The sequence below is a fragment of the Dreissena polymorpha genome, chromosome 9 (genome assembly GCF_020536995.1).
Source record: "Dreissena polymorpha isolate Duluth1 chromosome 9, UMN_Dpol_1.0, whole genome shotgun sequence".
Taxonomy (NCBI): Eukaryota; Metazoa; Mollusca; class Bivalvia; order Myida; family Dreissenidae; genus Dreissena; species Dreissena polymorpha.
The window spans coordinates 90,998,788-91,026,723 of NC_068363.1; the positions used below are offsets into that span (position 1 = coordinate 90,998,788).

General features: G+C 36.1%; 2 protein-coding genes across 7 annotated transcripts in view; one reads left to right on the forward strand and one right to left on the reverse strand.

Moving 5' to 3' along the window:
- Positions 1-9,419: 9,419 nt before the first annotated feature.
- On the reverse strand, positions 9,420-19,859 carry LOC127843915 (GPI mannosyltransferase 2-like). Of its 2 annotated transcripts, none has more exons than XM_052373813.1 (5): positions 19,694-19,859; positions 16,673-17,553; positions 15,927-16,061; positions 12,547-12,673; positions 9,420-10,962 (listed from the first exon to the last, which is right to left on the reverse strand). In XM_052373813.1, exons 1-5 carry the CDS (start codon positions 19,781-19,783, stop codon positions 10,669-10,671), a joined length of 1,527 nt encoding a protein of 508 aa, XP_052229773.1. In that variant the 5' UTR covers positions 19,784-19,859; the 3' UTR covers positions 9,420-10,668. The 2 variants fall into 2 exon arrangements, with proteins under 2 accessions (XP_052229773.1, XP_052229772.1); XM_052373812.1 differs by having other exon boundaries at positions 12,517-12,673.
- Positions 19,860-20,062: 203 nt separating this feature from the next.
- The window catches only part of LOC127843911 (synaptojanin-1-like), a 222,460-nt gene continuing 214,586 nt past the window's right edge, over positions 20,063-27,936 (forward strand). For all 5 annotated transcript variants that reach the window (XR_008032441.1, XR_008032438.1, XR_008032439.1 and 2 more), the window contains exon 1: positions 20,063-20,202. Coding sequence is in view for 1 of the 5 variants with exons in the window: in XM_052373806.1 (XP_052229766.1) it covers positions 20,079-20,202 (124 nt within the window). In the remaining 4 variants the exon portion in view is untranslated. The remainder of the gene's footprint in view (positions 20,203-27,936) is intronic.

Consider the following 27,936-nt stretch of genomic DNA (forward strand, 5'->3'; position numbering starts at 1 on the left):
ATCTTGGATGAGTTCGAAAATGGTTTTGATTTCTTTAAAAACATGGCCACCAGGGGTGGGGCATTTTTCCTAATAAGGCTATATATGGCTTTTGTAAAACCTTGTTAACACTCTAGAGGCCACATTTATTGTCCAATCTTTATGAAAAATGGTCAGAAGATTAGTCTTATTGATATCTTTGATGAGTTCGAAAATGGTTACGTTTGCTTGAAAAACATGGCTGTCAAGGGGCGGGGCATTTTTCCTTATATGGATATATATGGCTATAGTAAAATCTTGTTAACACTCTAGAGGCCACATTTATAGTCCGATCTTCATGAAACTTGGTCAAAAGATTCATCCCAATAATATATTGTTATCTCAGGTGAGCGACTTTGGGCCTTTCAGTCTTTTGTACATGAAATATAGGTGGTATTGTCTATATCACTATTTTCAGTGTCATAAATTATCCCAAGTTGTGAATTTTTGTTCTTGCATCCTGCTATTTGTTAATTATAGCCTGTAAATACAAAAATATGCACGTGGTTTATACAACTGTTCACTTCTAACGTAGTTTTAGTCTTAAAGAGAATAATTGTATCTGTATTGTAATGTACCGCTACCATTTAGTGGTACCCAGCCTATAATTTAGCCGCTCTTGTCAGGATGGCTTCAAAACAACTGCGGTTCATGTTTTCAACATCTTTTATTTGCAGATACTGAAAGTTACTAATATTATCGCATTATAAAGTCGACATGTTTCAAAAGGCACTTCAATGTAGACATTAAACACAGATCTTATAACAAGTATTTTCGTATAGCGAAGATAAATTCTTGAGCTCTCTGGAGTTCATAAGACATAGGATGAATCAGTTTTAATGTACTAAATACTGTAACCAAAGATGTAAAGTTAGTTTTAACTTGTAAAATAGCTTACCATTCTCAGAATGGAGAAGATCTGACAATAAGATCTAAATAATTAATAAAGATCTGATTTTTATGCCGTAATGAACGGAAATTTTTGTGATCATGAAAGATACCAAATGTTGTTTACCCGCGTTATTTATATCCTGCCGCTCAGCAACTTAGGATTTAGGATTCTGCGTGATTCTGCGCACTGATGTCTTAGGAATTTGGCTAAGCCAATCAAAACGACTTAGGATTGCGACAACCAATCAAATGCATTTAGGAATCCTAAATCCTAAACAAAGTTCTCTAGCGGCAAAACATTCAACAATAATATATATTTTAACTAACAAAAGAACATTTTAGGAGCAAATATAGATGAGCAAAAGATTCTACATCTAACAATAAACAAATATACTTCTCTCTGACCTAAACAAAAATGCAGTTATGACAGAAAAGAAATATTACGGTACAATATATCCGAAATACTTCAACAGCTGAAAAGTACTTTTTAGGAATGGCGAATTTTACACATATAACAACATATATGAACATTTAATGACTATAAAATAGTGTATTAAAGTAACTTATAGTCGTATTATTAAGTAACTTATAATCGTATTATTATAATCAAACAATGTTAAGTCATTTAGAAATGAATATAACCAATAGAATCATTGCAAGATTACGGTTGGACTTGCCTCCTTGAAGTTCGGACATTGACAGTAAGTTTTGGAATTCAAGTTCTGTTTATAATCATTAGACAAAACATATTTAAATGATTACTCTATCAGTTAATATAACAATTAAACACTTCAACCATAATCTTGTGTATGGGATAGTGTAATGGTTGAGTTTGTTTACATTATGAAATAACAGATAACAAACAAGTTAATTAATACTCCAGGGCCTTACATTTCCCCTACCTTAAAGAAATAAACTTCTGAAGTTTGAACAATAACAACAATCAGAAAATACATCACACAATAAGAATTGCATAGTTTATCAACAAAACATGTTATTTATTATAAAAACATTAATTTCATTCTTACTTCAGTTCAGGTTTCAACATGCGGCTGTTCTTTAACAGTTCCCAGGTAAGAATAGTACTTTGCAAGACTATAATGTTCATTATTTAAAATTAAAATGACATTGAAACACTGTTCAGAGGTTAATGTTGATGCCCATGTGGTAGGCACACAAGTCCACGAAACACAATTCAATATAACACATAAAAAGTTCATGTTTAAATTATTGTCTTTAAAGTTCATGGCACAATCATTCATGAGAGTCCATGAAACACTGTTTACTTATTATTCACAAAGTCCATGAAACACAATTCAATAGCACACATATAAAATATCCATGTTTAAAGTACACATGTTTTACCATTAACGTCCATGGCACATAATTCAATGTTATGCAACTTCATAGTATGAATATTTCCACAGTAAATGTTCACGCAAGATATAATGTCCATAATTCATGAACAAATCTTCACAACATTACACTTTATGTCGGTCCGTCCGTCCGTCCGTCAAGAATTATCATGTTGATGCGTACACGCTTATATTCGGTTTGCAAATTATCTTGACAAACACAGTCCATTTTGAAAATTTTCACTTTAAGATAACATTTACATTCTAACAGGAATGTGACTATTTTTTTTCAGGAGCGTTGAAGACTTCTTTAGAGCCTTCAGAAGATCTGTCTGATTAGCAAACGGGGACTGGTCCTTTCCATTCGCGATGTCCAGGAGAGATTGATAAGTGTAGAGTCGGGCCTTTTCCTTATTATCCAGGGGAATGCCTGCAGAGCCGGGGAGCACAAGAAAGTGGAAGTTGTGTATCAAGAACGATCGCTCTGGAAGAAGGAGTGAAGAATTGTTTTCAGCTGTGTAAGGGACATGCTGGCGAATTCCACAGCCAGAAGACGCTGATCAGGGGTGAGTCTTCGCCAATTTCTGGGGGGCCACAAAAGATTGGGAAGAAGAAGTATGGACTCTTCTTCAACTGTTGCCCAGTCTCGCTTGGCTAAAGGGAAGAGAGGCATGTTTCCATCAACGAGCATGGATCGAGCTTTGAATCTAAGCAGTTTTGCAGATGGAGTAGGTTTGTACATGTTGGCAGCTGGAGTGGGAGTGGCAATTGTATATAACTCATCTTGGGCTAGTGAAGTGGGTGTCGCTGGAGGAAGATCTTGAAGAGTGTTGGATTTAAGAGGAGAAGCAGGAACAGGGGTTTGGAGATCATCTTGAAGCGGTGAAGGTTGAGCGTAGTTTGGTGTTGCTGGAGGAAGATCTTGAAGTGTGTTGGATTGAAGAGGAGAAGCAGGAACAGGTGTTTGGTGATCATCTTAAAGGGGTGAAGGTGGAGCGTAATTTGGTGTCGCTGGAGGAATAACTTGAAGAGTAGAAGTGACAGAAGGAAGCGGGGATAATGGGGCGGGTGCAGAAAGTTCGTCGAATAATGGTGTAGCGGGGGTAGCTGCTCTTGCAAGTTCTTGTACTGGTGTTGAAAGTCGAGTTGTAAGTGGCTTGTTGATAGTGGATGAAGATGATGTTGTGTCGGTGATTTCCTCAGGGTGAATAGAAATTGGAGACGGTGACCGGAGGGATCTTGCATCGTCATCATCAGCCATGCAGAAAGCCTTGAAGATTATGTTATCCTTCTTTCTGATTGAATGTATGTATGACGATCTTATTCCAAGGAGTGAGGCAACTTCTTCTAACACAAGGGAACTGTCATGAAAAGTTGACCACCGGCCGACGGGTTCGATGGCGTCCTTAACAAGGGATTCGCGCCTCTTAAGAGTCTCCATGGCACGGCGGTTAGTGAAGATATTCATGTAAAGACGGATTTGGAACACATCAGAGACAGATTCTGCGAATACCTTGATGGAGTCGAGAGTTATGACAATAGCCAAAAGGAACAACGAGTCCGTAGCTTTTCGTTTAAGATGATGTTGGGGAGGTTTGTTGAGGAGTTGACGTGGGGGAGATTTGTTGAGAAGTTGACTTGGGGGAGGTTTGTTGAGGAGTTGACGTGGGGTAGGTTTGTTTAGGGCTTCCTCCCACGTGCCAGTCCTCTCCTCGATTCCGGGGCTTCTACCCGTCGCCCATTTAGCCATGAGATATCTGGCATACTGGACTTCCGGTGACATTTCCTTGTCCACGTCATGCAGTTTAGAATATTCCAGTGGATTAATTGAGAAATAAAAACACGTCTTCGTGGAGAAAAGACCTTTTGGAGCATGCTCCATTTCTATGGGATGTTTGGTCTTAACATGGTGTCGCAGGTCTCCGACTTTCTTGAATTCTCGAGTCTTTCCCGACACACAAAATGGACACAAGACATCATCGTCGGGTACCTTTGAGCTCTGAAACATACAAAGTCTCGTCTAAGCACGGGTAGATACATAGTATGGTGCACATACGATGTCTAGCAGAAGCAACAATCAACACGGGATAAATCGCAGCTGGGTGATCAGGCCAACTTCATTATCTCCAGAGAGCTCTCAATTGCGCGCGCCTTCTATATATAAAACACATACATCAGCTTTTTGTGACCACCTTGAACTTAACTCGTCTACCACGACTAGGTACTTGTATGACTTATATGTCTAATCTTTAAAGTATTTATCATACTTTGTGTGAAGACAGTGATATACTAGGGGCTTCTAGTAACTAAAATAAATTCCTTGTAAGGAATGTCTGAAGACATCAATAAACGGTCTGTTAATAAAGCATTCTTCGAGTGTGTGTGTAGACATCAACAAAATACTATTCACAGTGATTACTGTTCTACTTAAACTGTAGACTTATAACTCTGTATCCATTTAGGTAAATGGGTGCCTTTGTATCTCATAAGTCGATCAACGTGTTCTGCTTTAGCTGGTGCCATAGCTGATAGTTTTAACATGTAGACTAGATCAACTATTTTTTTAGTGATGACATACGGACCTTTCCATTGAGGGAACAGTTTACTGCATACACCAGGACGGCGTGTTGTGTTATGCAACCATAATGGGTCACCGGCATTAAACGTTCTAGCTTTTGCGTTTAAGTCATAGTGCCGTTTGCGATATTGAACTTTGTCCTTAAGTACTATTCTTGCCAAATTGTGAATTGCCGTAAGATTATCTTGAAGGTTTGTTACATATGTTTCAGGTTGATCCGATTCATCACACTGGGGTGGCAGACCAATACATGCTTGTAAAGGCAAGACAATGTCTCGACCGAAAACCATCCGATTTGGTGTTTGCCCAGTACTGGAGTTAACTGATGAGCGGTACGCCATCATAACTTGGGGAAGAAAAGTATTACAAGACCTTTGATTTGAGGAGCAGTACATTGTTAACATAGTTCCCAGTGTTCGATTGAAACGTTCAACCATTCCATTCGATTGTGGATGGAGAGCCGTTGAAGTCGTGTGCTTAATTTGAAGCAATCGATACATATCATTGAATAAAGAAGAAGTGAAATTACTGCCTTGGTCAGAGTGAATGGACAAAGGAACTCCAAATCGTGATACATACGTATCAACAAAAGCCTTTGCAACTGTCTCTGCTGCTTGTTTGGGTAATGCAACCGCCTCGGTCCATCTTGTAAAACAATCACAAATAACAAAAACATATGCATTGCCCGATTCTGATCTCGGGAGTGGCCCATAAATATCCACTGCAACACGTTCGAGAGGAGCTAATACTACTGAGTGTCCAAGAGGTGACCTTGTTGGTTTGCTTGTTTTACGAGTTGCACATTTGGTACATTGAACACAATATTTTTGAACAAATTCTTTTATACCTGGCCAATAGAAGATTTGACGTAATTTTGCAAGTGTCTTATCAGCACCTAAATGGCCACCAGATGGTAAATCATGAAAATAGTGAACAACATCTTTATAACGATTTGATGGAACAACAATCTGCATTTGATGTTTATCATCGCTTTCGAACCAAGTACGACAAAGGAGACTCTTTGACACACTCAGTCTATCCCACATGCGCCACAACGTTTTAATTGTAGATGACTTGTCTCTGACTGCTTGCCATTGCGGTTGGTCTTCAGACTGTTGTAGTAGTTGAATGATAAATTGCAGGTCAGGGTCATTAAGTTGATCAGCTTTAATGTTGTCTATTGACCAATCGGGCAGGTTAGCAATTGTGGATTTGAATAGCACAGTATTGGAATCTGGACTTTGTTGAACAACTCTGGTTGAAATATGTGGATCCGGCAATGCATCGTCTGATATGCTTGCTGTTTCTGTCTGTGTCACAACACTGCAGTCTGGCTCGATGTTTCCGCTTTGCTGTTTAGCACATTTTGAACATGGCGAACGCGACAATGCATCAGCAATTCTGTGTGTCAAACCTGCTCGATGGATGACGGTCAAGTTGTAAGTACCATGTTCTTCCAACCAGCGAGCAACTTGCCCAGTCGGATTCTTTAGATTTCGCATCCAACTGACAGGAGCATTATCGGTCCTAAGAAGGATCGGCTGACCATAGAGATACGAGTGAAATGACTTTAATGATTGAACAACAGCTAGCAGCTCTTTGCGTGTAACACAATATGAGCGCTCATGGTCATTGAGGGATTTGCTGTGATAAGCGATGACGACTTTATTATCATTCTGTAGTTGAGACAGGACAGCACCGGTAGCAACATCACTGGCGTCAGTATCTAAAATGAACTTTGCCCCAGGTATTGGATAACCAAGAATGGGTGACGAAATAAGGGCAGATTTCAGAGCTTGAAATGCGCTCTCGCATTCTAGCGTCCAAACAAATTTCACGGACTTGTCAGAAACTTTATGCAGTGGTTTTGCAATTGAGGCAAATCCTTTGACAAAACGTCTGTAATAAGAACAGAGACCCAAGAAACTTTCTACCTCCTTTGAGGTTTTGGGTGTTGGCCAGTCTTTAACGGCTGAAATCTTTGCTGGGTCGGTTTGAATACCAGTCTCGGGCACAATGTGCCCTAAGAATTTCACTTGTTTTTGAAAGAAAATGCAATGTTTTGGATGGTTTAAGCTTTAAATTAGCTTGTTGTAAACGCATGAAGATATTCTCTAGCCGGATTAACCCATCAGCAACAGTGACGCAAGGAGAAATAATATCATCCATGAAAGGAGCAATTCTACCCATTGAAGTCCTCTAAGTACATTCTCCATTAGCCTCTCAAATGTAGGAGCATTTGCCAAACCAAAACTCATAACTGTGAATTGATACAGGCCCATAGACGTTGCAAATGCGGTCTTCTTATCACTGTCTTTCATGCCAACTTGCCAATATCCACTGTTGAGGTCCATTGACGAGAAATACTTAGCACCACTTAACGAGTCTATATAATCATCCACTCTAGGCAGGGGATAAGCATCCTTTACTGTCACATTTACACATGTACCTAACGCTGTCTTTGCATATAGAGTAGCAGGCTCTGACCCAAAATTAATGACACTAACTTTTGCATCCGACTTTGAAACATCGATTAGGCCACCAACAGCACAAAACCCATTTTTACTTATCAGATCGAAAGAGGGCTCAATAAAACCTGTTGGACCCAAATGTTCTGAAAACGGTATGTTTACCGGAATCCATGCACGGGAGTGAGCCGGGATTTTGGTGGTATTTCTCACCTCAACTCTACAAATTTGTAAAGCAGTACCACCCATCCACAAAGGAATTGTTTTACTCCCAACAGTTAGACATGAACGTCTATAGCTGATACTATTAACATTTTCGCTAAGAAAATCTTGGCCAATTATACAATCAGACTCGAAATCACACACAATAAATTGAACAACAAATGAAATTAAACTCAATTTGATTGTCAACTGCACTCTGCCAAAAACGTTCATATTTTCACCATTAACAGTACGGAACGTTTGTTGCACCGGCATTAACGCTATGTCATGCTCCGTTTGCAACTCAGAAAACTTCCTGCATGAAATCACCGACGTAGTGGCTCCACAATCAATCAAGAAATTGCATGGATGATTAAAAATTGTACCAGACGCGTAAAATCAATTATCATATTTTCTTACATCTGCACCAGAACGAGCAATATGAATATCAACAATAGGGACATCATCACATTGAATGGGTCTTTCAAATGATTTGGCTGACACTTGACCCTCAGCACCAGCTGCAATTAGTTTTCCGAGTTTTGTTTTTGGGGGGGTAGATCGAGGGGGAACATTAGGGACTTGGGAAAAGGGACGGACATTGGGAGGATGGAAATTATTATTTGGTCTGTCTTGGCTACACGGTCGTGGATGCATAAAACAGCGTTGATCGTTGGGCGAAAGTGTGTTGTTTACATTTTGTTGACAATTTCTCCAGAAATGCGACGGTGAGTTGCACCCGAAACATGCACGTTGAGACTGGTTCGGCCTTATAACAGAGGAGCTAGGGAAATGTGTTTTCTCAATTCGCTCAATTCGAGCTTCAAGTCGCTGAACTGCAGACAATATCTGTGATTCAGGTTGTGTTATATCGTAAGCATCTACTGCACGGACGTGTGTGGGTTGCGGTGTACCAAGAATAGCTTCATAGCGTTCTATGAAACAGCATCATTAACTGTATGGCAGTTAGTGTCAATGCAACGGCAATGCATATCACCTGAAATTTGTTTGTAAAGCTGGTTTAATGCCAGTCGCTCAACAGCAATTGGATCAAGATCTGAATACGCTTTCTGAGCGAGCTGCCTGATATAGTCGGATAGGGAAGAAATGGATTCACCGCGAAGGCGTCGTCGGTTCTCAAATTTCGACAGCCATAAAGTTTGGTGTTTACTACTACCAAATCTTTGGTAGAGTCTTGACGTCAGTGTTTCGTATTCACGACGTTCTGATTCGGACAAGCTCATGTAATAGTTACGAGCTGCACCCCGCAGACTGCTGGCTAATATTAAGACCTTTGTTATATAGTCCCAGCAGGAAAATTAAGCACAGTCCTCAAAATGGGACATGTACTGCTCAAAGCACTTGGTACTATCATAACTGTCGGGTTTCATTAGAGAATGTTGTATTGGTACATTATACGTCGAGGGTTGTGGAAAATCGCCATGGATTCTGCTTACGGGAATAGAACTTCTAAATGGATTGTTGTTTGTCTTATTTTTACGCATTTCAGAGGTAGGCTGGGTATTTTTAGGGTCTTCTGTTACAGTTTGCTCATTATTAATGTCACCAATAGTATTTAGTGAAGAGTGGTCACTTAAAACGTTTCGTCTATCAAACGATATTTCTGGATCTGGCGATGCCAAAATTTAAATGTGGAGTCTGCCAATATTATTACAGGATAGTCGTATTAAATTCTAAAATCTGACTTAGATCTATCTTGTTTAAACAATTAGTAAATTCGTCTGTTATTTCATTTCTTTTTCTAGGCGTGGATTTCCATCACTCGGCTGTTTATGTAAATAAAATTTATACCACTTCTGACACCAATTGTAATGTACCGCTTACATTTAGTGGTACCAAGCCTATAATTTAGCCGCTCTTGTCAGGATGGCTTCAAAACAACTGCGGTTCATGTTTTCAACATCTTTTATTTGCAGATACTAAAAGTTACTAATATTATCGCATTATAAAGTCGGCATGTTTCAAAAGGCACTTCAATGTAGACTTTAAACACAGATCTTATAACAAGTATTTTCGTATAGCGCAGATAAATTCTTGAGCTCTCTGGAGTTCATAGGAAGACATAGGATGAATCAGTTTTAATGTACTAAATACTGTAACCAAAGATGTAAAGTTAGTTTTAACTTGTAAAATAGCTTACCATTCTCAGAATGGAGAAGATCTGACAATAAGATCTAAATAATAAATAAAGATCTGACTTTTATGCCGTAATGAACGGAAATTTTTGTGATCATGAAAGATACCAAATGTTGTTTACCCGCACTATTTATACCTGCCGCTCAGCAACTTGGGATTTAGGATTCTGCGTGATTCTGCGCACTAATGTCTTAGGAATTTGGCTAAGCCAATCAAAACGACTTAGGATTGCTACAACCAATCAAATGCATTTAGGAATCCTAAATCCTAAACAAAGTTCTCTAGCGGCAAAACATTCAACAATAATATATATTTTAACTAACAAAAGAACATTTTAGGAGCAAATATAGATGAGCAAAAGATTCTACATCTAACAATAAACAAATATACCGCTCTCTGACCTAAACAAAAATGCAGTTATGACAGAAAAGAAATATTACGGTACAATATATCCGAAATACTTCAACAGCTGAAAAGTACTTTTTAGGAATGGCGAATTTTACACATATAACAACATATATGAACATTTAATGACTATAAAATAGTGTCTTAAAGTAACTTATAGTCGTATTATTATAATCATACAATGTTAAGTCACTTAGAAATGAATATAACCAATAGAATCATTGCAAGATGACGGTTGGACTTGCCTCCTTGAAGTTCGGACATTGACAGTAAGTTTTGGAATTCAAGTTCTGTTTATAATCATAAGACAAAACATATTTAAATGATTACTCTATCAGTTAATATAACAATTAAACACTTCAACCATAATCTTGTGTATGGGATAGTGTAATGGTTGAGTAAATGATAATATAAACAATAGCATTTTTTTTTATTTGAAATAACAGATATATACAAGTTAATTAATACTCCAGGGCCTTACATTATACGCTCATGCGTGACTGTATTGTCCTGGAATGTATTGTTTAAACAATTTCATACTGAACCGTAGTCTTTAACTTTTATTTAATTTCTTACTCATTTCCTCATCTATTTGTCAGGTCCATGGAAGAAAGTTTGAAAAAAGAAGGACCCCAATGACAAAATACCCGATAAAGTAAACTAAAATAAGCTTAGTGACAATTGGCTCTTGTTGGATATTCCATATTTGATTGGTCAAGAGATTAGTCCAAGGTTTTGCATGGGGGCATGTCACTTCAACAGATTCCAGTCTTTTTGCACTGACGTCATATTCGTTGTACTGTTTTTGTCGTGTTGTGTGGGGAGTGATGAGATGAGCGCAGTGCCAGTACAGGACTGGGCAAGATGAGAACAGCAGTCGGGTAAGCACCTGAAACCATAGTAACAAGTTTGAACTTTCCGTGTCCGAAGGATTTAAAACCCTTTATCACACACATATCAACTATAAAGCCTTTGTTGTCAGTTAGAAAATCAAATATTTATGTTTAATCTTACTAGATTCAAGTTTTAAAGGCGTAATGTCCAACCCCTAGATACTGATGAGCAGCAAGCAGCACAAAAACTGAACTGACTGCAAAGTGCTCGCAGGCTGTTCTGGTTTTATGCTGTTTGCATATAGACCGTTTCACTTTGTTTCTGAGTAGGAAAGGTTTAAGGGGATTATCAACAGTGTTTCTCTTTATTATAGACATGTATTAAAACATATTATCCCATTATTCACAAAGTAAAAACCAAATATTGAGAAAAAAGTAAAACAAATTATAATGCCTTTTTTAATTACAAATTCATGACTATATAAATTGCTAATTTCAATGAGATTTTAAAACACACAAGAGCACTGCATAAAGGGCGCCAACGCTCAGCTGCGGCTGCAGTTTTGAATAAATGAAAGATTGTCAGATTATTATTTTTTAATTTAGAGGTCACAGTCTTTTGACCTAGTGACCCCAAAATGGGTGTGGCGTGAAGAACTCATCAAGGTGCATCTACATATGAAGTTTCAAAGTTGTATGTGGAAGCACTTTGATTTAAGAGACAAATGTCAAGGTTTTAGCACGACGCGGACGGCAGACACCCAATGGCAGAGGATGAGCTGGCTATGACAATACCTCGGGTTTTCTCCGAAAACAGCAGAGCTAAAAATTACCTTTATAAATTGCCTGCATGTGTACAGCAGTTCTTTGTGGATATTTCAATTGTAAGGATTCAACTACAAACTTTTTTGTTCCGCTAGCAAAATGTGTTAGGAAGGACAAATCATTTTATGTCCCCCACCACTATAGTGGGGGACATATTGTTTTTGCCCTGTCTGTTTGTTTATTTGTTGGTTTACTTGTTTGCCCCAACTTTATCATTTGCCATAACTTTTGCAATATTGAAGATAGCAACTTGATATTTGCCATGCTTGTGTATCTCATAAAGCTGCACATTTTGAGGGGTGAAAGGTCAAGGTCATCCTTCAAGGTCAAAGGTCAAATATATAGGTCAAAATCGCTCATTTAATGTCACTTTTGCAATATTGAAGCTAGCAACTTGATATTTGACATGCATGTGTATCTCATGGAGCTGCACATTTTGAGTGGTGAAAGGTCAAGGTCATCCTTCAAGGTCAAAGGTCATATATATGGGGACATAGTGTTCCACAAACACATTGCTTGTTTTTTTAAATAAAACTTTACTTTCTGTTTATAAAAACGAGTCCTATGCCTTGAGTAATAAGTCCATAAATACTTCTTAGATATAATTTTTTTAATATAGTTTCATATTAGTCATCAATACTCTCCTTTAAAAATGTCCAAAGTACATTGAAATACTTTTTTTTTAATATACAGGGGCATGTAGCTACATTGTAAAACCAAAAAAAATACAATTAAATGTGAAAAACAACTCATAACAGTCTACTGCAATCTCCAACCAAACTTGCCTGAATATGAATGCAGAACCATGCAAATACCGTAAGAGACAAGGCATGCAGGACGTAAGGGACCAGCGCTGAACCCTCCAGTCGGAATAATGAGTCCACATCTTCACTCTTCTTTGCCGATCCAACCTCGTCATATCCTAGAGTGAGACAAGTGTACCTGTAACAAAAACAGATGGTGATGCACTTTTATTAGGTTTTTGTTTATACATTTTACTTAAGCTTAATTTTATTGAACGATAAATTGTTTGTACAGAGACATTATCATGTCTGTTTTCTTGTTAAAATTGATGGTACTTGGGCTGTTGGTGTTTTTACAGAAAAAAAATAGGTAATACTCTTCCTGAGTAGACCTTTCACCTACTGGTAACCTCCAGTTGATATTGACTTAATCACCTCTGATTTGCATCTCCCGATAGAAATATATACTTGCAAGTCTCAAAAGGTACACAAGCAAAAGATATGCACACAATGAAAAATGTCAACGCCATTGAATGCAACATGATGATGCCACATTCAAGCAATCATTTTTGTTTTTCATCCGACAAAATCAATACAGTAAGGAAAATTAGTCTTTAGTAATTAATGACCAAGTGTCAATAGTTTTGTCCTTTTAGATGACATACTATTGTAGCTTGCAAAAAATATATACTTGATTCAAAGTATGGTTTCTTTCTGAAAAGAATATGATTATTCAGATCTTTATGAAAAGACTGTCTAATTATTATATCATTAAAGTATTTTAATTATGGAGTAATTTTTTATTTCATAATCTTGTTTAACTTTGATAAAAAAGGCCAACCTTTTGTTCACTTTAAGATTTATTGTCTTTGTGTTGAGAGGTTTATATAAGTGAGCTACTTAAACAAGAGAGCCAAGATGGGCCTAGTTTGCTCACCTGAGAGGAGTCGGTTCACTCAATCTTTATCAAACGTCAAACTTGACCTAGATATTGTCCAGACAAACATCCCGGTCAAGTTTTATCATTATTGAACCAAAACTCTGGCATATGGAGTGATTTTGTTTTTGTAAGATTTGACCTGGTGACCAATATTTTGAGTTGACCCCAATTACCAAACATCAAACTTTGCTTACAAAAATAAATATTATGACCAAGATTCATAAAATCTGTGACCTCTAGAGTGTTTACAAGGATTTTGTAGAATATATTGAAACTTTGGACAATCTAAAGGCAATAAGTATGGCATTAATTATGTGATATATATCAAATAAATCTTTTCAGGATGATTGGGCAAAAAATGTGACTTCTAGAGAGTTCACAAGCTTTTTTTACTATATAAATATGAGAAAACTGCCCCCCCCCCCCCCGGCAGCCTTGTTATTCAACTGACCGGAACCATTTTCAAACTCAACTCTCATATCAAGGAAACAAATGTTCTGACCAAATTTCATGAAAATTGGGCCAAAAATGTGACTTCTAGAGTGTTCAAATGTTTTCACTATAAACATATAGAGAAAAATGCCCCGCCCACTGGCGGCCATGTTTTTTCACCGATCTGGACCATTTTAAAACTCGACCGAGATATCAATAAAACCAATGTTTTAACCAAACTTTCATGATGATTGGGCGAAAATTGTGACTTCTAGAGTGTTTACAAGGTTTCTCTATAGCCAAATAAGGAAAACTGCCCCCCCCCCCCCCTGGCAGCCATGTTATTCAACTGATCGGAACCATTTTCAAACTCAACTCTCATATCAAGGAAACAAATGTTTTGACCAAATTTCATTAAAATTGGGCCAAAAATGTGATTTCAAGAGTGTTCATATGTTTTCACTATATACATATAGAGAAAAGTGCCCCGCTGAATGGCGGCCATGTTTTTTCACCGATCTGGACCATTTTCAAACTCGTCAGAGATACCAATAAAACCAATGTTTTTACAAACTTTCATGATGATTGGGCAAAACATTGTGACTTCTAGAGTGTTTACAAGGTTTCTCTATAGCCAAATAAGAAAAACTGCCCCCCCCTCCGGCAGCCAGGTTATTCAACTGACTGGAACCATTTTCAAACTCAACTCTCATATCAAGGAAACAAATGTTTTGACCAAATTTCATTTACATTGGGCCAAAAATGTAACTTCAAGAGTGTTCACATGTTAACACAATATACATATAGAGAAAAATGCCCCGCCGACTGGCGGCCATGTTTTTTCACCATTCTGAACCATTTTCGAAATTGTCTGAGATATCAATAAAACCAATGTTTTGACCAACTTTCATGATGATTGGGCAAAAATTGTGACTTCTAGAGTGTTTACAAGGTTTCTCTATAGCCAAATAAGGAAAACTGCCCCCCCCCCCCCCTCCGGCAGCCAGGTTATTCAACTGACTGGAACCATTTTCAAACTTAACTCTCATATCAAGGAAACAAATGTTCTGACCAAATTTCATGAAAATTGGGCCAAAAATGTGACTTCAAGAGTGTTCACATGTTTTCACTATATACATATACATGTAGAGTAAAATGCCCCGCCCACTGGCGGCCATGTTTTTTCACCGACCTGGAGCATTTTTGAACTCGTCCGATATATCAATAAAACCAATGTTTTGACCACTTTTCATGATGATTGGGCAAAAAATGTGATTTCTAGACTGTTTACAAGGTTTCTCTATAGCCAAATAAGGAAAACTGCCCCCCCCCCTGGCAGCCATGTTATTCAACTGACCGGAACCATTTTCGAACTCAACTCTCATATCAAGGAAACAAAATTTCATGAAAATTGGGTAAAAAATGTGAATTCTAGAGTGTTCACATGTTTTCACTATATACATATGGAAAAAAAATGCCCCGCCCACTGGCGGCCATGTTTTTTCACAATTCTGGACCATTTTCGAACTCGTCAGAGATATCAATAAAACCAATGTTTTGACCAACTTTCATGATGATTGGGCAAAAATTGTGACTTCTAGAGTGTTTACAAGGTTTCTCTATAGCCAAATAAGGAAAACTGCCCAGCCCACTGGCAGCCATGTTTTTTAATGGACTGGAACCACTTTTAAACTCAACCAACATATCATTAAGACAAACATTTTGACAAAGTTACATGAAGATTAGACATGAAATGTGACTTCTACAGTGATTACAAGTTTTTTCATTTTTTGGACCTAGTGACCTAGTTTTTGACCCGGCACGACCCAGTTTCGATCTCGACCGATATTTCATTGGGACAAAGCTTCTGACTAAATTTCATGAAGATCGGTCAATAAATGTGGCCTCTAGAGTGTTTACAAACAAATGTGGACGGACGGACGACGGACGGATGACGGACAAAGACGGGTCACAAAAGCTCACCTGAGCAATCAGGTGAGCTAAAAATAAACAGCTATTTGAACCTTATGCATACTAGCACTTCCTACCCAAAAATGGCTCAATTTGAATAGTGGCTTACCTGTTATGTTTGAAGAATGTACACGCCAGTGACAGGGTTACCATTGTGACTGGTACAGCCAGCAAGAAATTTGGAACCTGTTTAAGCTGCCAGTACTTCAGGAAACCCTGGCCCCAGATATGGCTTTGAATGTATCTGGAATGGACAGGTGTTTTTACAAGATGTTTTATTTTTACCTGCATGAAATTGTTTTTAATTTTGATGGCAAAACAAAACATGTACCTATTTGATTGTTTACGTTATTATTTCAACACAATAAAAAAAACATACAGCAAACAGAACGATTTACAGGTGATCTTATTTTCTTTTTTATAAAACTATGTGGCATATTTTAATATGGACAGTAATAAAAACAACTAGTTCTAATCATACTGGTTACTATGAACTTTAAAGTTTTTTATGGTTATCATTATAATACATTGCATGAAAGCATTATGTTTTCTTTATTTCTAGACTGATCTTTAAGTGCACTTTTTCATAATCCAGTTACCTAAAACAGCACTATTTCAAATGGAGTCATTTTTTCGAATTGAAAATAAAAATTACCAATTCGCATTAAAAATTCGCAATTCATAGAATAAAAAAATAAGCAATGGCAACACTTTGTTTTTCCCAACAATCAAGTGAGGCTCAGATCAATGATTGTTAACCAGTAAAATAACCACAGCAATCTATATTCTATAATGACACAATGCACATGCATTATGTCCTGTTTTCCAAAAGGAAGGGTCAAATTCATGACTTACCCATAAGAGTAAGGTATCCAGTTGTTGCACCATGAAGAAGGCTCATGATCAGGACTCTTCAAGTTGTTATCTTCACCATATTGCTTTAAATGGCCTGGCATTTCTAGTGTAATGTCCTTTGTGCAATACAACTTATAAACATACCAATGATACAAAACGAAGGGCATTGTACTTATTGCAAAAAGAAGGACATATGGAATAAATGTACTTGTTATAAAAAGCCAAGGTGTGGTCAATCTCACTAAAAAATTTATTCTTGCATCAATCCATAATCTCTTCAATTCCCTTAATGTTCTCTTAGACAAAACATATAATAAAAAACAAATATTCAACGATCCATTAGACCTACTCACAAAACTCATTCCAAACATTAATGATGCGTGCAAAAGGTTACCACGCTCAAGACTGAGAAGGCCTCGCAGTGTGAGGTAAAAATAGAGGCACTCTGAATAAGGTGCCGACATAAATATTGATGATGGTGTAATACTAAATAGAAGGGCACCTTTGTAGGCTACCCTGTCATTTTTCAAAACTTCCTGACCAAGTTCAAATAAAACACATGCTGATTTCACAAATACCACAAAGTTAACACTTGCAGAAGCAAGACATAGAACACTTTGATAATGAGCTATAAACTGAAGTGGAAAAAGCACAGTGTTTGCAATCAAACGAACAATTAATGGATAAAGTGGATAAAAAGCAAGAGTGTTTTCATAGGTATATCCATATTCAGTTATGTGGAGGAAATACACCCCATCCCATCTCTTCAAACCACCCAATATGAAAGCAACAAGATTATCCAGTGTTGACATTTCACTTTCTTCATGAAACGGCTTGAATACATCTGCATTGTGGTCAGGTAGCAACTTGTTAAAGAAAACCTGAAAATAATAGTGTGAATATTATCCATTCGCATATGAACTCAAAAATGAATTTTGATCTTCTCTTTTTGTCAAAATTCTGTATTGTAATGCTGGTTTTCCATATTCAGTCTTGACATGCAAAATTTGCATATTACTTGCATCGATTGACATATTTTCTTAATTGCAAAGCCATAAAGATGCAAGAAACTATTATAAAGAACATTTTGATATGCCAAAATAGTTTGTAGGTTGCAACCAAAATCTCTATTTACAATGAGCAACACATGTAGGTACTTCAGCAGCAAAAACTTTGAGCACAATCGACCCATAAGTAAAATAAGGTTGAGAACACATCAAAATCGGGACATAATTACCATTGTAGCTTACATAAGAAAAGTGTGATGCTTAATGCTGCTCGATTTGTCATTGTCAGCTTGGGTACTGCTTAAATGTACCCAGGGTACTCTCAAGTATACTTAAATGTACCCTGGGTAAGATACATATACTGAAACGTACCTGGAAACTGTAACGCTAAAGTGGTCATTGTCAGCTAATTTTTTCAAAATAATTATGTCATATTTATGTCAATATTTTGAAAAATGGCCTCTATATTATCGAAACTCCTACTCAAAAAGCATGTTTAGGCAGGTATTGTTCAAAGAGATTATATTTTCATATTCCGTAGCGCGTTTTACGACTTCGTTTTTTTGGCTGGAATATAACTCAGGTACAGTATTAATTCGCCGGGTACGTGTTGATATATTTTCTGTATCCGGGGTACATTTAAGTATACTTTAGACTACCCAGGGTACATTTAAGTAGTACCCGAGCCGACAATGACCAATAGACAGGGGTGGCGAAATCAAATGTCTGAGTTGCCCGGGTCGTACATTTGCTTGTCTGGGCAACTGATTTTTTTCAATTAAGTTGTCCGTGGACAACAAGTTTGTTAAAAGTCGGGTCCAGGAATACAAAAAAATACATTGTATTAAAGCCGTAATTAAGTTTTACAAAACCGGATGTTGACATGCGATAACATTGTCAGTGCTATTTGCGGAGCAATCAAGCTAAAATACGGGCACTCTCCTGCGCAGTGATCTCCCTTATTCTATAAGAGACCAGGAGCATGCGGCATTTTAAACATTCGGCCCGACTGTTAGACAGTGTACAGACTGGTTTCTTTATTTTTACAATCAGACGGAAATAAAAAGTATCAAAGTAAGATAATCAAAACACGGTCTACCTTGTTATTTAAGACGACTTTAATGGTAAAAATGGAACATTTAGTTTTTTTTAATCTTCAACAACGGAGCAGAAACCCGAAGCTTTGAGCAGTCTACCTCCCAAAAAAACTAAGAAGATTATGATAAAAAATATGATCTAATAAACGCACCAGAACTTTTCAAGAAACTTGGCTCACAGATTTTCAATGGTTACCAGTTGATGATAATCAAATTGCTACCAGTAGTGGCGCAGAGACTCAGTCTGATGAGGTCGACATATTGGACTAGTTTAATTTGTTAAGATTACGATGTACTTATGTTCAACACATGTTTTAATAACACTAGCTTTGCAAGATTAAAAGTTTTAGAAAGTCTTTATATTGTTTATAATATACTGCTATAATGAATGTACTATTGAAATACAACTATAAACAAAACTAGCAAATCATACTCGTTTTGGTATATTCAACATTGTTTTACATTAATCAATAAATGCATTTATAATTTATATAAACATTAACGGACAAGTGTAGTTCAGCAACGGACAAGTTAAATTTCCTAAATGGTTGTCCGTGGACAAGTATAGTTTTTTGAGATTTCGCCACCCCTGAATAGAGCCTAAGTGCCACTCACTTTGAGGGGGGGGGGGGGGGGGCATTCAAGTACAATAGTGTTGGGGATGAATATGCTCAGGCTCAAGGACAGTGTCATATATTGAGAAAAACTCTTCAATATTTTGTTATAACATTTTATTTTAAAATCCTGTAGGCAAATAGAATATAAATAATATTTGTATGTGAAAGTTTGCAAGAAATTGAAACTGATTTTACTGAAAGTTTCTACATGGGCAATTGTGATTTTAAACCCTTATTAATCAAATAGTGTACACGACCTATCATCTAAAATATGGAGCTTTATTTATGCTAGTTTTATACCTGCATGACTAATAATGACAGTCTAGAAAAGACGGCAAATTTAAAAAGTCTTTCTTTCATAATTGTTTTATTCAATGTGATGGCTGACATTTTGAACACTTTTCCTAACAGATTTTATTAATTAAACATCGATTGGTCGCTCTGAATAATTTTAAACCAATCAAATATAATGTGTCAAATACCTGATGAAGATCGTCATTTTTACGAGATATTCAAACTGCTTATTGCATTTTGTAACCAGGAATGTTTAAATAAAAATTAAAAATATTTTTATAGGAATATATATATTTAAACTATTTGTTCATAATTCACATATCATATTGAAGAAATAATTTTATATTTTAAATATTTTCGTTCAATTCAGGAAGTTAAGTTGAAGATAAACATGGCAGCGATCAGTAGGAATTTTAGAGTTTATCACAAACTCGAACCGCCATACAGTGTTATGGTCGAGAAAAAAAACTTTGAAGAAACTCTTATGTTTGAGAGTAATGCAGTAACAGTACTCTGTAAGAATTTGTCGTAAACAATCAATGGTATAGTTATTGATCTGCCTCTGCAAATTAACATAAAGTTTAATCAGCGCGAACCAGAGAACCAGAGTCTTGCTCTCTGGTTTGACAGTAGGGCTAGAAGTGGCTCAATCCACTTTCCAGCTTGCCCAAAAGAATTCAATAATTGTAAGAAAATGGCCCAACACCTTTAAAGCCGATAAATTATTGTTATTTAGTTTAAAATCTATTGCTTCAAAATGAAAAGTGTTTTAATTTTTTAAGTGTACTGGACGTCTGGAGTACGATGCTGTCCGGTAATCTTGAGCAGTTAAGGGTCAATTGGTTTAACAACATGTTCTTTTATAAATTGACAACATAATATCTAAATTTATTATGGAAATAATAAATTCATGCGCTTATTAATACAAAAATATCTGATTAATTCTGTGAAGAACTGTCCGATTTGATTTCAAAACAAACATGACTCACCTCATTTTCAAACTATCACAGTGTCCGGTAATCTTGCGCACTTTCTGTAATGACCTCGTTTAGGCAAAATTGTAGACATATGGTGTCCTATTATTGACAAAAAAACATTCCAGAAAAATATTTTTAAAATCAGTTTGTTAAACCATTGAAATTAAATGTGGATTTCTAGTGCAGTTTTGTTCACTACAAATAATATAGTCACTAGTTATAGTGTACAATTAATAAAAAAAGTACCGGTATGCTAGTTCTGGCTTCCATAACTTTAAATGTCGCTTTTTATGATTTTTTACTGGCGCGACTTTATAGTTATGGACCAACCCCATTAGGAAAGTCAACCAGAAATTTCCGAAAAGTTGACAGTTAACAAAGACCGGTCCAAAACAGCTTTTAAATGCAGTTGTTGGCCCAAATCAACCACTTAATTGGAAAGATTGACATTTTTCACATGTAACTGATATATTCTTTCACAAAGTACTATCTTAAACATTTAAAATGTATTTATTCTGCTCTTAGCCTCTTACATATCGAGAAAAACAGCGATCTGACAGACTTTCTTGAAATGCGAATCTCCCGAGATTTCACGGTCATATGACGTTATTTCTATTTTTAGTAACAAACCATGTGCTCAGGTGTTTTCAAATTCAGAATGACATTTCCCGGTATTTTAATTATTCTGGCTTATTTTGTAAACAAATTGTAGTGTCAATACAAAGTCAAAGTAAATATTATATAAAACTACCTGATTCACAATGAAATCAGTCTTATAATCCACCAGACGTAAGTTGTTAATCACAAATGATAGATTTCAGAAAACGAAAGTAATGTTTACAATTTCAGCATAAAATGTCAAGGTTTATCCGAAAGTATCCAAATGAAAACTCGTCACGTGACAAAGCGACAATGGCGTCAAAATTGTGAATTTCAGACTGATGAGAGTTAATTTCATCTATTGTAAGATGCATTTGAAACATTTGAACCTTAAAATATTACTCAATGCAGTAATTTATATTCATTCACCAATATATGTAGAAATGTATCCAAGAAAATGAGCTTTCTTTGATTTATAGCGTGACATAAATATGTTACGACTCTGGTTGACTTTCGATACGGGGTTAGCTTCAGCGTACAGGTCTGTCAATACTATATAAACTGTACGCTGAAGTTTCTTTAGCTACCGGTATGCATGAAAAAAAATGTTTATGCATAACGGGTTTGATTTTATCCCGATCATGCTTCCATAGTTTACAGAAAATATCAAAACTAGGCCATTGCGCATGCGGAGATCATACCAAATTGATTTGACAGAATGGCGGGAAATAATGACTACGGGAAATAATGGACTATGTCGGTCTGATGCGATATATATTTTCATGGCCAAAAATACCATAACCGATCGGATATTGTGCAATGGAATGCTAAATTACACGTTGGATTCATGAATTCTTAATTTAAAGTATGAAAACGCTAAAGACTGCAGGGAATTTGTGATACATTTCGAAAGTTTAGTAAGTGGGCCAGTGTTTACGATGTATAGGGATGACGCAACCGGTGTTTAAATGTAATGATCGAATTTTATTTTGCATGGAATACGTACCTTTTAAATCCGTTAATTATAAAAAATGTGAAATTCCATCTTGCATCACTAAAGAAACCCATTTGTCGTCTGCAAGATTCGCAAATGCCAAGTGCGCAAGATTACCGGACGCGCAAGATTACCGGACTCAACTGTACGCTGTTCAGTGCCAGGTATTGAAAACATTTCCCGATAAGACACATTTCAGCACAAAACAACAATAAACTACATGACACCATCAGGAATAATACACAGCACTAATAACTTGTATCAAATAATTTCAATTTGAGATTCGCTTTTGGGTATTTGGGAAAGTTTAGAAAAACACTACAGCAATCATTCTCTTTGTAACCTTAAATTTAATCCAGAATATTATCAATATTGACAAATGCAAAGTTGTTAAGTGTTTATAAAATTTATACGATTAAGTATGATCCATGCACAAAACCATTAGCGTATTATAATTTATATGTTATTGTAGATCTTCAATATGACATATGACAATAATGTTATCAAACAATCTTAATTTTATTAATATTTGATTGCGGCTTAAAAAATTGCCTGTATCTAGTCTGTGTAGAAAAAAGAAAATTATTCTGGTTAAATATCCTTATAACTAAGTTTTCATAGTCATTTCTTTATTCTCTCACGATTTCTTATAAGTTGAGGAAATATAATAAATAAACACTCATAATATTTTTGACACTTTTAATTTTTGTTGGTGACACAGACCATAACTTGAGTTATGTATAAGCTGAAAGGTATTTGTCCTTTTTATCCACCTCCATAGGCGGAGGGATATTGTTTTGGCGTTGTCTTTCCATACCTCCGGCACTTTTGTGTCCGTAGCCATATCTTGGAATTGCTTTGGTGGATTTCATGGAAACTTTGTATGAGTATATACTGTGAAACCATTATATATCGTCAGACATTAATTTTTGTATATTTCGTCAGTTGACCGATTGACGAATTCAAGATCCTAACGAACAACTATGTCCCATATTTGAACAAATTAAGACTGAATTACCAAAGGCATGAGGCACTAAAATCCAACATAATCCATGCATACATACTCGGTCTGTTATTTAATCAAGATAAATCCGGTTTTGACACAAAAGGGTGTAGATTACACAGTGTACTTAACTGACACATGACATTGCTCTAAAACGCAAAAGCAGTACAGCTGTATCGACTGCCTTGACTTCGTTTAGGTAGAATTGTAATGATAAGCGCTAATTGTTAACAACTTTATTACCCATTGTGTGTATTGTGTTTTTCAGTGTTGTTGCAGAAGATTATACAGCCTCCACGCACCGGATTAGATCCAGATCAAAGACAATAAACAAAATTAAAAGATGGTGATGTATATACTTACTGTATACATTCTCCGCATTGATTACAAATAAATACAGAACATTTTGATTTGTGTTTGGTTGTTTGCGTTTAACTACAATACAGGTGTAAAAATTGCTTGAGCTTCGTTTTATGGGCTATCGATCTTTTTAATCATTGACATCTTTTACATGTTTTACGATACATGTTTCAAATAATTGTTACTTGTAGCAATCGAAAACGTAACAGGTAAAGAGAAATAAGCAATCATGACGATAAGTTCCATCCAAACGTAGGGAAATTGTTTTCAAAAATTCATTTTTATTTTTGCGCGATTTCCAGGAAATCCCCGGAAAGCACGTGTTTCAAATGACTGAGTATGACGCAATAAAACATTGCTTTGTATCCTATTGCATTCAATCTAATTTAAACTCACTCGTCCATTGGTTGTAACAATTAAATCTGAACTTAACCCTATGAAACCGCTGTCCCATTATGCACTGTTTATTTTATACTGTACTTCTGAAAATTATTGTACTTAAAGTGATCAAATATTTACGATGCAAAACTCTTGAATCTTTATTAAAAACTGACCAAACTGTTTGCTAACACTAATTTTAACCAATAATCTTCGCACCTTCTCTAACTTGCGCCAATAAAGGTAAGATTGTTATTAGTTTGGCCATGATAATAAATGAATAGGACCATTGGCAACTGGCTTCACTGTTTCAAACTCGGGTTTCAAACACTCGTTAACGGTTATTAAGTCCCACTAATCCGCTAATCATAATAATGATACACTAATGGGGGCAAATTACTGATCACCTGATAACAAAAGACTAGTATATTGACATGTGACAAACAGGCCCCACCTCCTGCAAGTGACTCTCAAGTGTCCTCCCTCTTTCCCCACTATGATTTTTCGCAACCGCGATATATTTCAGACAAACAAATCGGACTGAAGCATTTTATGTTCAAAGTCAGGAATTGGCGAATCTAAGTGCTGACGAAAACGTCATTTTTATAAAAATGACGAAATTTCGTGCTGGCGAAAATAAATGATTTCACAGTATGTGGATAAGAGGATGATGCACGCCAGATGGCATTGTACACCATCTGTTAATAACAGAGTTATGGCCCTTTGTATCTTGAAAAAATTCGTACTTTTTTGTCTGGAGCCATATCTTGGAATGCTTTGGCAGATTTCATTAAACTTGGTATGAGTATATATATATATAGACAAGCAAATTCATTGAATTGATATCCCTCGCCAATGTGCTTCTGGACACAAAGGTGTTATATTTGACACTCAGCTAAAAAAGCATTATTTTAAGATACAAAGGGCCATAACTCCGTTATTCACAGATGGTGTACAACACCATTTGGCATGCATCATCCTCTTATCCATATATATACTCATACCAAGAAAGTTCAAGTTTCGATGAAATTCACCAAAGCACTTCCAAGATATTGCTCCGGACACAAAAGTGCTGGACGGTCAGACGGACGGATGGACTGACAACGTCAAAACAATATCCCTCCGCCTATGGCGGGTGATAATAAGAGGATGATGCATGCCAATTGGCGTTGTAAACCATCTTATAATAATGGAGTTATGGCCCTTTGTATCTTAAAAAAATGCTTTTTAAAATAAGATTAGAGCTTTATCTCCATTAAAGGGATCTTTTCACGGTTTCGTAAATTGACAACATTGAAAAATGTTGTTTTAGATTCGCACATTTTCGGTTTAGTTATGATATTTGTGAGGAAACAGTATTACTGGACATTTGCCATGGTCTAATATAGCCATTATATGCATCTTTTGACGATTTAAAAACCTAAAAAATATCAAGCGTTGCAACGCGAAACGATTGAATAATTTGGAGAGTTCTGTTGTTGTCGTTTAAATTTGTGAAACCATGAAGATTGCTTATATAACGTATAAAATACGCATATTATGTATGCTTGGCAGGATAGCTCAGTTGGCTTATGCGTTTTTACTTCAGGATTCTGGGGGTCACTGGTTCGAGCCCTGCTGCGGGCTACTTCTTTTTCCTTTTTTAAATTTTAAATTTGATTTTTTACTGGAGCTTTTAAAATTTAATGTTTACATTTATCAATATAAAGCATTTAATGACAAACTTCAAAACATGCCAAAATCAGTAAAAAAGGCCCCTTTAACGCATGAGCCTGAGCCTATGAAACTTGTACTCAATCATCTAGTGGTGCTGCACAGCCACATTCAACACCAATAATCCTAGGGGCTAAGATCAAAGGTCACAAATTTGAAGAATTATTCATTATTTTGTCATTCCTTTACTATGCATCAAGGGATTCTGTAGTAATTGTCCACAATTGTTCTCCATCTAGCTGATTGTCAAATATAAGATCCAGGTTGCTAAGGTCATGGTCAAAGTCACACACAAAGGTCAAAATCACACATTTTGATTAAATATGCCTTATTTGGTACGGATTCTACCATACTAAAATTGATTCTTAAAATGTGCTGATGTAATTGATCTCAATTATCAGGCACAACCCTTCACTTATACCTTTTCTTATAGTTCTACACCCATCCATAAACACACTTGGCGGGGAATATCAATTCAAAGAATTTGCTTGTTTATAGCTGTTGTGCAGATTCACCTATTATTTCTTAATGATTAGCAAAGGGTTCAAATAACCTGTTTTTTAGCTCACCTGAGCACAACGTGCTCATGGTGAGCTTTTGTGATCGCCTTTTGTCCGTCGTGCATTGTCCGTTGTCCGTCGTGCGTTGTCCGTTGTGCGACGTCAACATTTGCCTCGTTCACTCTCTAGAGGCCACATTTGTTGTCCAATCTTCATGAAATTTGGTCAGAAGATTGGTTTTAATGATATCTTGGATGAGTTCGAAAATGGTTACGTTTTTGCTTGAAAAACATGGCTGCCAAGGGGCGGGGCATTTTTCCTTATATGGCTATAGCAAAATCTTGTTAACACTCTAGAGGCCACATTTATTGTCCGATCCTCATGAAACCTGGTCAGAAGATTCATCCCTATGATATCTTGATTGAATTCGAAAATGATGTTGGTTGGTTGAAAAACATGGCCGCCAGGGGGCGGGGCATTTTTCCTTATATGGCTATAGTTAAACCTTGTTAAAACTCTAGAGGCCACATTTATTTTCCGATCTTCATGAAACTTGCTCAGATGAAATTTCCCAACGATATCTTGGATGAGTTTAAAAATGGTAACCTTGGCTTGAAAAACATGGCTGCCAAGGGGCAGGGCATTTTTCCTCATATGGCTATAGTAAAATCTTGTTAACTTTCTAGTTTGCTCAATCTTCATGAAATTTTGTCAGAACATTTGTTTCCTGTGTAGTAAAGTTTGGTTTTATTATGTCAATATTATGTGACATTAACTGTATTGTGTAATTTTTCATAACACAGAATTTTCATAGTTAACATAACTGTTTTAGTCATTAACACTTATGATAAGCCTTTCAACTAAGAGATAACTGAAAGAAAGACAACATGTACATGATTTTGCAGTAATTATGCAGTATTTATCTCCCTTGATTAACCTGGTTCAGTAATCTATTTTTAGTTCTGCTCTGGAATTTGGGAAGATATTGATCATTGATAAATGCACTGTTCTGAGGGAAAATTGACTACTCTGCCATTGATCTCTTCTGAACTGTATAAAATAAGCTGTTTTGGCTGATTTAAACACCTCTTGATGCTTTCTTGAAAAGTTAACAGCTCTTGAAAAAGGTTGGAATTTTGAAATAATTAAACTATAAATTATTTTTAACACCAGCATCAAGACATTTTGGCATGATTTTCTAAATTATTCTTATTATTTAGATTATTTTTATTTGGCATTTTCTAAATAAGAAAGACTATTCTATTTCAATAACTTAAGTAAATTTTTCTTATTTTTACATTTGATTCACGGAAGTTTCCTAATCTCCATAAATATTGTTCTTAGATTAAATTAGACCTATTTTGTAAATTAGATTTTTGAAGCACTTTCTAGAGTTACAGTAACTTCTATTTATATCAGTTTTTTGACAGATTTTGAACTTCTTTTTACATTCATTAAGGTATTTGCTGTATGTTGTTAATTTTTGTAACGATACTTAGATTCTTTAGACTTGGCTTGTACCTGTTCTTAATTTTCTGTCATTGTTCTTCATTTTCCGTGTTCTTGTAATAAAAATTAGTTATTTTTGTTAAAGCTGCCTTGGTTTTCACTTATAAATAAATTCTTCGAGTGTATTTAGGCGTCCCTGACTGAACGCCTTTATTTAATTGAATTACAACCAATCAGTATAGTCATCCAGACCGAAAATAAGAGTTCGTCAAATA

Bases quoted from the DNA above. Each gene is read 5' to 3' on its own strand.
- LOC127843915 (XM_052373812.1), bottom strand. From the start codon at position 19,783: ATGTCAGCCATCACATTGAATAAAACAATTATGAAAGAAAGACTTTTT. The intron at 16,062-16,672 runs GTAAGTCATGAA...TGTCCATTCCAG, and splicing joins TGGATACCTTACTCTTATGG to ATACATTCAAAGCCATATCT. The intron at 12,674-15,926 runs GTAAGCCACTAT...TTTTTGTTACAG, and splicing joins ACATTCTTCAAACATAACAG to GTACACTTGTCTCACTCTAG.